The sequence below is a fragment of the Hyperolius riggenbachi genome, chromosome 12, assembly GCF_040937935.1.
Source record: "Hyperolius riggenbachi isolate aHypRig1 chromosome 12, aHypRig1.pri, whole genome shotgun sequence".
NCBI lineage: Eukaryota > Metazoa > Chordata > Amphibia > Anura > Hyperoliidae > Hyperolius > Hyperolius riggenbachi.
This window is the reverse complement of record NC_090657.1, coordinates 175194255-175208624: the sequence shown is the minus strand read 5'-3', so window position 1 is coordinate 175208624 and position 14370 is coordinate 175194255. Positions and strand designations below refer to the sequence as shown.

General features: G+C 46.1%; 2 protein-coding genes across 12 annotated transcripts in view; one reads left to right on the top strand and one right to left on the bottom strand.

Annotated features, from left to right (window-relative positions):
• The window catches only part of PPDPF (pancreatic progenitor cell differentiation and proliferation factor), a 230667-nt gene that overhangs the window by 131674 nt on the left and 84623 nt on the right, over positions 1 to 14370 (top strand). For 8 of the 10 annotated variants that reach the window (XR_011025342.1, XR_011025341.1, XR_011025345.1 and 5 more), the window contains exon 3: positions 13120 to 13183. The exons of the other annotated variants lie outside the window; for them this stretch is intronic. Coding sequence is in view for 1 of the 8 variants with exons in the window: in XM_068263704.1 (XP_068119805.1) it covers positions 13120 to 13183 (64 nt within the window). In the remaining 7 variants the exon portion in view is untranslated. The remainder of the gene's footprint in view (positions 1 to 13119; positions 13184 to 14370) is intronic. 10 annotated transcript variants of the gene reach the window in all.
• Positions 1 to 14370, bottom strand: part of EEF1A2 (eukaryotic translation elongation factor 1 alpha 2) — a 51883-nt gene that overhangs the window by 19410 nt on the left and 18103 nt on the right. For both annotated transcript variants that reach the window (XM_068263701.1, XM_068263702.1), the window contains exon 3: positions 1181 to 1360. In XM_068263701.1, coding sequence (XP_068119802.1) covers positions 1181 to 1360 — 180 coding nt within the window. The remainder of the gene's footprint in view (positions 1 to 1180; positions 1361 to 14370) is intronic.

Here is a 14370-nt window from a genome sequence, read left to right as displayed (position 1 = left end):
GCCTCCCAATCAGCTCCAGGCTTCGCTATGGGGAGTATCGGGACTGCGCAATGACGTCGATGATGTCATGTCCGATCGTCACCATAGCGACGGGTGAAGCTGAATGGAGAAGCTGCGGCTCTTGCGGGATCGCGGATGGGTAAATATAGCCGGCGCCGATCGGGGGGCTCAGAGAGGTGCCGGGGGGCTTGGGACACATAGTTATCTAGCCTAGTGCTAGCTAACAAATTAAAAAACATTTTTTATTAAAAAAAAATCCATCCTGCGGACGCAGCCACTGCAACTGCGTACCGCCCGGAAGATTAAGTGGTTAAAAAACATAGCAGCATGCAGTACCATACTTTTTTTTAATCGGAATCAAAAATTGGATTGTATTAAAAACATCTACGGTAAATCACATGTATAGTGTGCAAGAGGCCTGACATTTATCACCATTTTCCATCTCTGTACATCTATCAATATCTTATGTCAGTGCTGTCCAACTGCTGCTCCGCCGGCCGAACTTGCTTGCACTGACTATTTTTGTTAGTTTTTTGAGTTAGGGCCCCTCCTCTGGCAGGCCCACTTCTTGTTTGCATCCCAAAATCCAGTATAAAGAAAACCTTCATGGAGGTGTTAAAATTAGTCAGTGATTGGGCAATCATAACTGAAGGTGTGTACCAGGCTTGTCAAAAATAAAATATTTACCTCCAGGTCCTCCAGAGGCTTCCCTCGCGGTCCTCTGGACTTCCGCCACTGTCTGGCACCCTCCTGCACATCGTGGCCACGCCTGCGCAGTAGCACAGAGCCGATCATGTATGAGCTGCTCCAGCTTGCTGCGCGGGCCCAGCACAGCCACGCTTGAGCTTGAAGAGGAACGCGGTTGTGTGATTGGAATACGAGAATCTCTTCGGATTCCTTTGACGGATTCCGCACTCGGCAATGGTGGATCAGAGGACATCGTGGGAGGCTGCTACAGAAGTCAGAGGCTTCTATCTTCTTAGGTAAGTAGTTGACTTGTGACTCGAGGTTGGACTCGGTTATACTATAAGCATGTTAGCAGACCATAACCTGACCTCTCTCTCCACTGCACCATTACCCTTCTCCCTTTCTCTTCTCTCTCCCCTCCCTCTCTCTTGCCCCCTATTTCTCTACAACCCCTTCCCGCCCACTTCCCCTACTTCCTCCCCCCAAGTCTCACCTGGGAAGTCCCGGTGATCATGTTCTTGATGAAGTCACGATGTCCGGGAGCGTCAATGATGGTGATGTAGTATTTTGTGGTCTCAAACTTCCACAGAGAGATGTCAATGGTGATACCACGCTCCCGTTCCGCCTTCAGCTTGTCCAGGACCCAGGCGTACTTAAAGGAGCCTTTTCCCATCTGTCGAGAGACACAAACATAGATGTAAAATTATATATGAAGCTCATTGAAACTCAACGAAAGCAGCAGAGAGGGGAGATACATTTCCCCTCGCCCAATCAACTTGCTTTAAAGAGGCTCTGTAGTGACATATAGTAGAATGAAGTAAATTATTCAGGATACCCACTTTTATAGTAATTCTCCTGGTTACAGCAACAGGAACACTTCCTATATCAATACAGTAAAATCCCCATTATCCGGCATCAATGGGGATCGGCATACGCTGGATATGTAGATTTATGCACCCTGCAAGACCACAATTTTTCTGGTTGCTTGATACTTCTGGTTAACTGAGTTCTGGATAATGGGGCTATTGCTGTTTATTGGTATGTAGCCCCACCCTCCAAGTGAAGTCACAGCCTAGGCCAGTGATGGCTAACCTTGGCACTCCAGCTGTGCTGGAACTACAAGTCCCATGAGGCATTGCAATACTCTGACAGCTCTAAGCATAGCTCTGGGAGGCAGAGGCATGATAGGATTTGTAGTTTTGCCACAGCTGGTGTGCCAAGGTTAGCCATCACTGGCCTAGGCTGTTTAGCTGTGCAGAATTTTCCTCCCAGAGTATTCTGAAAGACCAGACATTGTTTTCACTGGTTTTGGAATTCTCAGTTAACAAACATTCTGCAGAGATCACTTTGACAGGAGTAAAGATGTCGCCACCTGTGATAAATTTCAGACTGTAAATCGGGGACAGGAAAGATTTTACAATAGGCAAACACTAACTAAATAATCTATAAATGAATACTGTAAAAATATTGTAAAAAAAAAAAATATTAAGCAGGTCATGTAATGCCACAAGACACACAGACCAGCAAGGAGACGAGTGACAGGGAAGCAACACTGCAGTGGAGAAAGCAACCTCTCTGCTGTATGTACAGTATAAGCTGTTACCCTAAGGTTATACTGATAGTACACTAACTGCAGTGTGTGCTGATCTCTGCTGCCTCCAGTATGTACAGTATAAGTTGTTACTCTGTGCCTGCCCTGATAGTAAATTAGCTGCAGTGTGTGCTGATCTCTGCTACCTCCAACATGTACAGTATAAGCTGTTACCCTAAGGTTATACTGATAGTACACTAACTGCAGTGTGTGCTGATCTCTGCTGCCTCCAGTATGTACAGTATAAGTTGTTATTCTGTGCCTATACTGATAGTAAACTAGCTGCAGTGTGTGCTGATCTCTGCTACCTCCAGAATGTACAGTATAAGCTGTTACTCTCTGCCGGTACTGATAGTAAACTAGCTGCAGTGTATGCTGATCTCTGCTGCCTCCAGTATGCATAGTATAGGCTGTTACTCTGTGCCTGTACTGATAGTAAACTAGCTGCAGTGTGTGCTGATCTCTGCTACCTCCAGTATGTACAGTATAAGTTGTTACTCTGTGCCTATATTGATAGTAAACTAGCTGCTGTGTGTGTTAGTCTCTGCTACCTCCAGTATTTACAGTATAAGCTGTTACTCTGTGCCTGTACTGATGGTAAACTAGCTGCAGTGTGTGCTGATCTCTGCTGCCTCCAGTATGTACAGTATAAGCTGTTACTCTGTGCCTGTACTGATAGTAAACTAACTGCAATGTATGCTGGTCTCTGCTACTTCCAGTATGTATAGTATAAGCTGTTACTCTGTGTCTGTACTTATAGTAAACTAGCTGCAGTGTGTGCTGATCTCTGCTACCTCCAGTATGTACAGTATAAGTTGTTACTCTGTGCCTATACTGATAGTAAACTAGCTGCTGTGTGTGCTAGTCTCTGCTACCTCCAGTATGTACAGTATAAGCTGTTACTCTGTGCCTGTACTGATAGTAAACTAGCTGCAGTGTATGCTGATCTCTGCTGCCTCCAGCATGTACAGTATAAATTTTTACTCTGTGCCTATACTGATAGTAAACAAGCTGCTGTGTGTGCTAGTCTCTGCTACCTCCAGTATGCACAGTATAGGCTGTTACTCTGTGCCTGTACTGATAGTAAACTAGCTGCAGTGTGTGCTGATCTCTGCTACCTCCAGAATGTACAGTATAAGCTGTTACTCTCTGTCGGTACTGATAGTAAACTAGCTGCAGTGTGTGCTGATCTCTGCTACCTCCAGTATGTACAGTATAAGTTGTTACTCTGTGCCTATATTGATAGTAAGCTAGCTGCTGTGTGTGCTAGTCTCTGCTACCTCCAGTATGTACAGTATAAGCTGTTACTCTGTGCCTGTACTGATAGTAAACTAGCTGCAGTGTGTGCTGATCTCTGCTGCCTCCAGTATGTACAGTATAAGTTGTTACTCTGTGCCTATATTGATAGTAAACTAGCTGCTGTGTGTGCTAGTCTCTGCTACCTCCAGTATGTACAGTATAAGCTGTTACTCTGTGCCTGTACTGATAGTAAACTAGCTGCAGTGTGTGCTGATCTCTGCTACCTCCTGTATGTACAGTATAAGTTGTTACTCTGTGCCTATATTGATAGTAAACTAGCTGCTGTGTGTGCTAGTCTCTGCTACCTCCAGTGTGTACAGTATGAGCTGTTATTCTGTGCCTGTACTGATAGTAAACTAGCTGCAGTGTGTGCTGATCTCTGCTGCCTCCAGTATGTACAGTATAAGCTGATACTCTGTGCCTGTACTGATAGTAAACTAACTGCAATGTATGCTGGTCTCTGCTACTTCCAGTATGTATAGTATAAGCTGTTACTCTGTGTCTGTACTTATAGTAAACTAGCTGCAGTGTGTGCTGATCTCTGCTACCTCCTGTATGTACAGTATAAGTTGTTACTCTGTGCCTATACTGATAGTAAACTAGCTGCTGTGTGTGCTAGTCTCTGCTACCTCCAGTATGCACAGTATAGGCTGTTACTCTGTGCCTGTATTGATAGTAAACTAGCTGCAGTGTGTGCTGATCTCTGCTACCTCCAGAATGTACAGTATAAGCTGTTACTCTCTGCCGGTACTGATAGTAAACTAGCTGCAGTGTGTGCTGATCTCTGCTACCTCCAATATGTACAGTATAAGTTGTTACTCTGTGCCTATATTGATAGTAAGCTAGCTGCTGTGTGTGCTAGTCTCTGCTACCTCCAGTATGTACAGTATAAGCTGTTACTCTGTGCCTGTACTGATAGTAAACTAGCTGCAGTGTGTGCTGATCTCTGCTGCCTCCAGTATGTACAGTATAAGTTGTTACTCTGTGCCTATATTGATAGTAAACTAGCTGCTGTGTGTGCTAGTCTCTGCTACCTCCAGTATGTACAGTATAAGCTGTTACTCTGTGCCTGTTCTGATAGTAAACTAGCTGCAGTGTGTGCTGATCTCTGCTAACTCCAGTATGTACAGTATAAGCTGTTACTCTGTGCCTGTACTGATAGTAAACTAACTGCGGTGTATGCTGGTCTCTGCTACTTCCAGTATGTATAGTATAAGCTGTTACTCTGTGTCTGTACTTATAGTAAACTAGCTGCAGTGTGTGCTGATCACTGCTACCTCCAGTATATACAGAATAATCTGTTACTCTGTGCCTGTACTGAAAGTAAAATAGCTACAACGTGTGCTAAACTCTGCTGCCTCCAGTATGTGCAGTATAAGATATTTCTCTTTGCCCGTACTGATAGTACACTAGCTGCAGTGTGTGCTGATCTATGATGCCTCCAGTATGTACAGTATAAGCTGTTGCTCTGTGCCTATACTGAGAGTAAACTAGCTGCAGTGTGTGCTGATCTCTGCTATCTCTAGTATGTACAGTATAAGATGTTACTCTGTGCCTGTACTTATAGTAAACTAGCTGCAGTGTGTGCTGATCTCTGCAGCTGCTACCTCCAGTATGTACAATATAAGCTGTTACTCTCTGCCAGTACTGATAGTAAACAAGCTGCAATGTGTGCTGATTTCTGCTACCTCCAGTATGTACAATATAAGCTGTTACTCTGTGCCTGTACTGATAGCAAACTATCTGAAGTGTGTGATAATTCCTGCTTCATTCAGTATGTACAGTATAAGCTGTTACTCTGTGCCTCTACTGATAGTAAACTAGCTGCAGTGCGTGCTGATCTATACTACCTCCAGAATGTACAGTATAAGCTCTAAAGGTGGCCATACACTGGTCGATTTGCCATCAGATTCGACCAACAGACAGATCCCTATCTGATCGAATCTGATCAGAGAGGGATCGTATGGCTACCTTTACTGCAAACAGATTGTGAACCGATTTCAGCCTGAAACCCCTCACAATCTGTGGTGGTGGTGGTGGTGCTGCCGCCGCTTCCCCCCATCCCGCATACATTACCTGCTCCGCCGGCACGACTCCCGGGTCTCCGCTCTTCTTCTCCGCTCTGGTCTGGTCTCCAGCATGCTTCCCTTCTTCCTGTCTGGGGGAAGTTTAAACAGTAGAGCGCCATCTACTGTTTTGACTTCCTGCCGGGACAGGAAGAAGGGAAGCATGCCGGAGACCAGACCAGAGCGGAGATGGAGAAGAAGAGCGGAGACACGGCGGAGCAGGTAATGTATGCGGGCTCTATTGCGTCGGTCGTCGGGCACTCGAACGCCGCTAGCGATGCGCTCTTTACCCGCGGGCGATCGACGGTTATTTTCCGCACGACGGGATCGGACGGAATGGATCGAAATTCGGCGTGTAGCGTGAACGATTGGCAGCAGATTCGATCCCAGTGATCGAATCTGCTGTCGAAACAGCGGCAAATCGGGCCAGTGTATGGCCAGCTTTAGTGCTTTTACTGATAGTAATCTGGTTGTAGTGTGTGCTGATCTCTGCTACCTCCAGTATAAGCTGTTACTCTGTGCCTGTACTGATAGTAAACTAGCTGCAGTGTGTGCTGACCTCTGCTACTCCCAGTATCTACAGTATAAGCTGATATTCTGTGTCTGATACTCGGTGTCTGTATTCAGGGCCGGGCCGAGGCATAGGCTGGAGAGGCTCCAGCCTCAGGGTGCACTGTAGGAGGGGGCGCACAATTCATTCAGCTGTCATTCCTAATTGTGTTTGAAGCAGAAAGAAATAAGAAAAGGGGATACATGGCAGTAACTGCAAGCCATATAACTAGATATTAAGGTGTTGGGGAGGTTGTGGGCCCTGTGGCACCTCTTAGTCTAATAGCAATCAGTGTGTGACGGCTGTAGTGGCAGAGATGGAGGGGCGCACTTTGGTGTCTCAGCCTTGGGTGCTGGAGGACCTTGTCCCGCCTCTGTCTGTATTGATAGTAAACTAGCTGCAGTGTGTGTTGCTGTAATAAAATGTTTTAAAACTATTTCAAATACTTCTACTCTCTGTACCCCTTACTATCTCTCTTCTGAATTGTGGATAATACTGTATGTGGAAACACAGAGTACAGGTTTGCAGACTGCTAATGACTCGTTCATGTAACCTGAACAATGACAGTAGCAAGCTTATGTTGAACACATTCAAAATCACTAACACTATCTGATTACATTGTTGTATAGGTTGTTATTGCTTTCCATGCAGTTAGGAAAGTCCACAAGCTGATAACATTTCTAACTGTTTTCATCAGAAATCCTCATGTATGAGTATTCTCGCTCTTCCTGCCTGACCCACATTTTTTTTACTTTTCAAATACATCAGTTGAAATATGATTAGGCCAGTGAACAGAGCCGTGCTAAGGAGCACGCAAGCAATGAGGAAGAAGAGTATTGAATGGTGGTTAGTCGCAGGGGTTAGACCAGGCACGGGCAAACTTGGCCCTCCAGCTGTTAAGGAACTACAAGTCTCACAATGCATTTGCCGTTATGAGTCATGACTGTGGCTGTAAGACTCCTGCAATGCATTGTGGGACTTGCAGTTCCTTAACAGCTGGAGAGCCAAGTTTGCCCATGGCTGGGTTAGACACTTATGGATGGTGCTGCTGATATCTTGTCCCAATGGTATCAATTGGACATCCTGGAAAATCTCAGGTCGACATGCTCGAATAACATGCGCAGGAGTAACCACGTGCATTAATCGCAAATGACGTTCACAACGTAAACCCCCTGCTTCATCCCCCCCAAATGCATCATGTGACCCCCCCCCCCTTTACCTTTCAGATGTCTGCCGCTGTGTCCACACTCCTCTTCCGAGTTTGCACCACACATGGTTACCGGCATTGCCACGTGGGACGCGAACCCGGAAGAGGAGTGTGGACACAGCGGCGGACACCCGACAGGTAAAGCACGGCACACCCTGGGCGGGAACAACATACATTCTGGGGTCACAGCCGCAGATGCAGCGTCTCGAGACAAAGACAAATAACATTTATATTGTGCTTTTTGTCTGGCAGACTCAAAGCGCCAGCCACTAGGGCTCGCTCTGTAGGCAGTAGCAGCATTAGGGAGTCTTGCCCAAGGTCTCCTCACTGAAGAGGTGTTGGCTTACCAAACAGGAAGGGGCAAGATTCAAACTCGGGACACCTATGTCAAAGGCAGAGCCCTTAACCAGTACACTACCCAGCCACTACCAGGCCAATTCCCGAAAGACTTCATGCTAAAATCGATCAGGAATTGGTCTGCGGTTTATGGTGGCCAACAGATCTCCCTCCGATCAGATTCCATCAGAGAGAGATCTGTCTAAATCGCTACATGTATGGGTACTTTTACCATGCGAACACTGCATGTAATGTATTGTATTACACCCTACTCATCGCAAGCAAGAAAATACTTTTTGGTAATTTTGCTGTTGCAGGGTGCTGAAAGGGTGTCTTAAAGAGGTGAAAAAATATCTCCTAGGAGAAAAATAAAGGTACCCATATACATTATTCAATTTGCGGAATCGATATCCAACATCACTATGATGAATGTGGCAGAGAATCACTGCCGTACCCTGGCCACACAATTGACTGTACTGTGATCGGTTTCCAGCCCAAATCGAGTGAAACGACCAATCTGGCATGCTGGAAAGTTCATGCTCGAAAGGGCTAGGCCTGCTGTGCGACAGTAGCGGCGCTCGAATTCCCGACAACCGACAGACCCGATGTACCCCAGGCGGTCTCTCCCCACTAAAAATGTGTACCCCTCGGACATATAGTGGGGGAGATTTATCAACGCATTACCGATAGTTTTTTCTTCTTAATCTGTTCTAACCAGCAGGGAGAACAGTTCTGCATGATAATAAGAACCTTCTTAAATCCTAGGTAATAGTGGCAGTTTAGCGTGGATTTCTAGAGCTGCACTACAGTTAAGAAAAGTGCAAATCCCTCCCTAAACTGGCGCAGATTAAGGCCCCGTTCACATCAACAAACACGGATGGCCGTGCGTTCGGAATGCAACACATACGAACACACGCCATCCGCATTTGTATGCGTTGCGTGGCTGATCCCATTCACTGAAAGTGAATGGGTCAGCCGCGCGTTTTGGGAAAAAATGCGTGTAGCATGCGTTTCCGGGCCGCACTGGTCCGGAACGCATGCAGTGTGAACATCAGACAGTGCAGTCTATGCACTGTCTGATGTAGAGATGGCCCGAACGGTCCGCATGCGAACGGTTCCAGGCGAACTTTTGCGGAAGTTCAATTCGCCCCCATAGTGCACCATTAAGGGTCAACTTTCACCCTCTACATCACAGTCAGCAGGCACATTGTAGCCAATTAGGCTACACTCTCTCCTGGAGCCACTCCCCCCCCTTATATAAGGCAGGCAGCGCTGGCCATTACACTCACTTGTGTGCCTGCATTACTTAGTGAAGGGACAGCTGCTGGCAGACTCTCATCGGGAAAGATTAGTTAAGCACCTGTAGGCTTGTTAGCTTGCTCCTGGCTGATTGTTATTGCTAAAATAGCACCCCTCAACAGCTCTTTTGAGAGCTAATGTTCTCCTGATGTGTTTTTTTTTGTGTTGCCCACTGACACTGCATTTTACAGCCCTATCTGTTGCAGCTGGACCTTGGTAATTGTTATTACTGTGCCAGCCAGGCCCTGCCTAACTATCTATACTGGGACACCTACCTATGCCTACCTAACTACTGGGGCACCTACTTACCTATACGGGGACATCTACCTATACTAGGGCACCTACCTATGCCTACCTACCTATACTGGGTCTCCTACCTATGCCTAGCTAACTACGGGGGCACCTACCTATGCCTATCTAACTATACTGGGACTCCTACCTATGCCTAGTTAACTACTGGGGCACCTACCTATGCCTATCTACCTATACTGAGACACCTACCTATGCCTACCTACCTATACTGGAACTCCTACCTATGCCTAGTTAACTACTGAGGCACCTACCTATGCCTATCTACCTATACTGGGACACCTACCTATGCCTACCTACCTATACTGGGACTCCTACCTATGCCTAGCTAACTGCTGGGGCACCTACCTATGCCTACCTACCTATACTGGGGCACCTACCTATGCCTACCTACATACAAGAAGATAATAAGGTCGTAGCTTCATTGTGGACAGACCAAATTTGTTTAGCTGGACAGTCACTGTTGTTCTATCATTAAGCTACCACAGCCCGGCGACCATATGGGCTTGAACACCGCCACGGCCTGCACAGCCATGCTACGCACCAGTCCAGTAAGGCCATAACTGCGCAAACAGCTGTTTGCGGTGTGTTACACAGTGAGTTTGGTGTGTCAGTGTGAAGCAGTACCCTAATTACACTCCCTGATTGATGTATACACATGCAAGATGTTTGAAAGCACTTTAGTCCTGCAATTTAGCATTCAATGTGATTTCTGCCCTTAAAACGCTGCTTTGCGTCAAATCCAGATTTTTCCCCGGGACTTTTGGCATCTATCCCACTCATCCATGCCTCCCTCCAGGTGTTAGACCCCTTGAAACATCTTTTCCATCACTTTTGTGGCCAGCATAAAGGTTTCTAGTTTTTAAAGTTCACATCCCCATTGAAGTCTATTGCGGTTCGCGAAAGTTCACGCGAACCGAATCTTTTGCGGAAGTTCGCGAACCCCGTTCGCGAACCTAAAATCGGAGGTTCGGGCCATCTCTAGTCTGATGTCGTGCGTGTCTGCCTCCTACACACGTTGCCAAAATCCGGATGGCAAAGGAAAGCGTGCAGTGTGAACTGGGCCTAAGAAGTGCTTGATAGCAGTTCTAAAGATGTAGAACTGCAGGCTAGACATGATTGCAGAGTGCAGGCTAGACATGATTTGTGATGTGCCCCTCCCACCTGCTGAATTCCTCCTCAGAGCCTGCTGCTATCAATACAGCAGGTGTGTTGGTTACCTCAGCAACAGGAATTCCCCTCACACACTGCACTGTCTGAAAGACCTTCCTAGCTCCTCCTATTTTTCAACTAATCTAACATCTAATTATTTCTTAAAGTGAACCTCCGGACTAAAAATCTACTCAGCAGAATTGAAAAGGCTTGGTGTTTCTTTAACAGTTTCACAGCATCAGAACTTTGTTTTTCTTACCAAAGCATCATTTTTAGCTGCATTTTTACCTGAACTCCACCCATCATAAAAAAAGCCCGGGCTTTTTTCCCTGATGCTGTGCAGAGCATGATGGGATTTCCTATGTTGTTATTCACGTTGCCTAGCAACTGGGAGAGGTGCTCAGGACACAGGACAGTTGGAACTGTGTATCATCTGGTCAATTATGGAGAAAAGAAAAGAAAAAAACCGCAGGGGTACCAGGAGCCCTTATGGTGTATTACCTTCAGATAAGGGAATAAAAATTAAGAGTAAATATACTCACAAGTGTAGGTTGCTTAGAGGCAACCACTTGTACAGGCTTGTGGGGAAGTCCCGTCCCCACTCGGTCTTTATAGTGATCGGTCGCTGCTCCTTAGAAAAAGGCTTCACTTCTCGTCGGTCGTGAAGGACCCCACGCGTGGGGTAATACAGGATTGTTTTTCGAAGGGGGTAGGAGGCGCCCGTATAGTGTGTTGAGTGTTCCCTTTGTACAAGGAGACTCCACTTGATAAATTGTTTGGCGCTCTGGCTCTCCGGGCTCTCTGATAAGCACCTGTAATCGACCTGAAGAAGCGGCTTGGACCGCGAAACGCGTTGTCTATTGTGCTAAATAAACCCTCTTAACCATTTATCAAGTGGAGTCTCCTTGTACAAAGGGAACACTCAACACACTATACGGGCGCCTCCTACCCCCTTCGAAAAACAACTGTGTATCATGTTCTCTGTCACCTCCTTTCAACCAAAAAGATAGCTGCGATCATAAAATCAAACATTTGCCTGTTGTTTTAAAACAGGGTGGGTAAGAGATTATATTATCTATCTATTTTAATTAACATAACTAATGTAACTTAATGGCAGTATGTTTGTTTAGGCTGAAGTTCCTCTTTAAGATGCCTGAAACAGTTCTGCATGAATTTCTAAAAACCTACCAATATTGTGTCTCAGACACTCTTGATAAATCTGGCCCAGTGAGTGTTGTTATTAATTAGTATTTATATAGCGCTGACATCTTTCACAGCGCTGTACAGAGTATGTTGTCTTGTCACTGACTGTCCCTCTGAGGGGCTCACAATGTAATAACTACCATAGTCCTATGCCCATCATAGTCTATGGCCAATGTAGAGGAAAGCCAATTAACTTATCTGTATGTTTTTGGGATGTGGGAGGAAACCAGAGTGCCCGGAGGAAACACACACACGCACAATAGATTCCTCTTTAACCAGATTGCATAATAGCAGGATCTATCTGATTATGGATCTAGTGGCTCTCCAGTAATTAATGCCCCCCCCCCCCCCCCCCCTTTTAGGAGATCAAGTGACTTGAATAAGAGCCATTTTCTCTCACTTCCATTCCCTGCTACCTCTTCAGGGGCTTAGTGATCACGGCAGGAAATCTGTCAGTCCTGGGACAGGAAATGGGCAACAGCAGTAACAAATAATGAATTACCACTCTTCCCCTCTTTACAAATAATATCTCTTTCCTTTCCATCTGTTTGTTATGGGGACACTTCCCTACTTCCCATCTGCACAGAAAGTTCTGGAAATTCAACGATGTGGATGAAAAACAGCGATAAAAATACAAAGAGGACTCAGCATCAGTGTGCTAACACTTTAAAGCAAACCTGAGCTGAAAATTAAAAGTCAAAATACACACAAAATACAAATACATGCTATACTTACCTCCCATGTAGTCTCCTTATCAATCTCTTTCTCCTCTCCTACGTCCTGTTTGTCCACTGTGATCAATGAATTCTCTGTCCTCCATTTTGATAATGGCTATTGCCCCATAACAGCTTCCTCGTCAGTACACTGTTAAACTGTAATATCGCCCACTTCAAAAGTGAAAAAGAGACGAAGCACCCTCATGTATTTTACCATATATATCAGTGGGAACATTCGAGAAAACACCTACCCAGCTCTCTGTTTCATCCTCACTGCTAAAAGTGTCTGTTATCAGCTGTGATAAGAATCCCGTACTGAGCATTCAGTCTGGCTTTGCCGGGAATTATTATAGCTGAGTCATTATAGCAGAGCCACATGGGGGCAGGCTTGGGCTTGAAAAGACACCAGAGAAGACAGACTCAGCTATAATCTTTCCGTAGCAAAGCTAGACTGAATGCTCAGTCGGAGATTCTTATCAGAGGTGATAACAGTCAGATTAAACAGAGAACAATGAAACAAAGAGCAGATTAGGTGTTTACTGTCATGTTCCCATTGATTTATAAGGTAAAATACATGAGGGTGCTTCGTCTCTGGTTCTCTTTAAGCCATATGGAAACATGGACAAAACCTTGCTTATCAGTTGTCCTTTCAGTTATAACTGTCAGTAGCTGATACATAACTGACAGCAACTGATATATTTCAGTTCCGACAGGAAGGAATCGTTGCAAGAAGAAAATGGTGAGCTTCTGAGAGGAACTGACGGCGCGGTAAGTATGTAATATTCATTTGCAGGTACATCATCTGTTTTTTTTAAATAATTTTTTACTGGGTTTAGGTTCACTTTAGGGCCTGTTTCCATGCCAAACCCCACAGGCAAATCATGCGGGGAAACTCTGCCATAGGGCACAATGGCGCCGCCTGCCGAATCGTTTGCGCTAGCGATTCAGCAGACATTGCCATCCGAAATGGTGCGGGGGGCTGCAAATCCCATAGCCGTGCATGGCACAGCTGAGGGGAGTCATCTGCGTGCCCTCACACCAGGAAGTGCCGCTGCGCTACTTGCAGACGCGTGCATCACAAGTGGAAATGGGCCCTTAAGCTCGGAATAATCCTGCGATTTGGTAACGCTGATCCCCGTGACATGGCGGTTTTAGTGACAGGTGCACTTTAACGCCTAAAGAGAGACGTGCGACTGATGGAATTATTATTACCAGCGGAGAGCGCTCTGGATGTGTCCAGGAATGGGTTAAGGTCACTGATATCCTCCCCCCCCCCTTCCCCCCGCACGATGATTGCATGGCTGTCTCGCGTTTCGCAGCTGTACGCGGCTGATAGGATGGCGTACCCTCTGCATCGCACACAGCAAATGGAGCCTGCCAGCTCAGCTATAATTAAACCTGGCAGCAGCGGAGCTCTCTGCACCCTCCGCTCGCCCAGCTGCTGCTGCTGATCACCGAGGCCAATACGGACATCCCGAGAACACGAAGCTCTGAGCGCAGTCTGTGCTCTCCGGGGTCTGTGCTGAGAACGACGACATGTAAAACATCTCTGCCGCAGCCATTTTATTACCCGCAAGCCCCGCTCTACCGAAAACAAAAGTAGCACCCAATCAGCTTCCAGCTGCTATTTTTACCGCCTAAACGTGCAACCAGAACGAGGAATCCTATTGGTAGTCCTCCTGGTCTCCTTCTCAAGAATACTATTAAAAAGTCAGGTCTGAGAGCTCGTTCACACTAGGGGCGTTTTTGCCCTTGTTTTCCAGCGCAGGTGATTTTCAAAATTGCTCACAAAACGCTTGTGCAATGAATCTCTATGAGAAGGTTCATATCAGCACGACCCATCCGCAAAGCGGTGCCTGTTCCATTTTTGGGGCGTTTTTGCTATAATGGAAGGAATAGGAAGAGCGCTAAATGCTCACAAAACGATTTGTGCAGCGATTGCGTTTGCGTTTTTT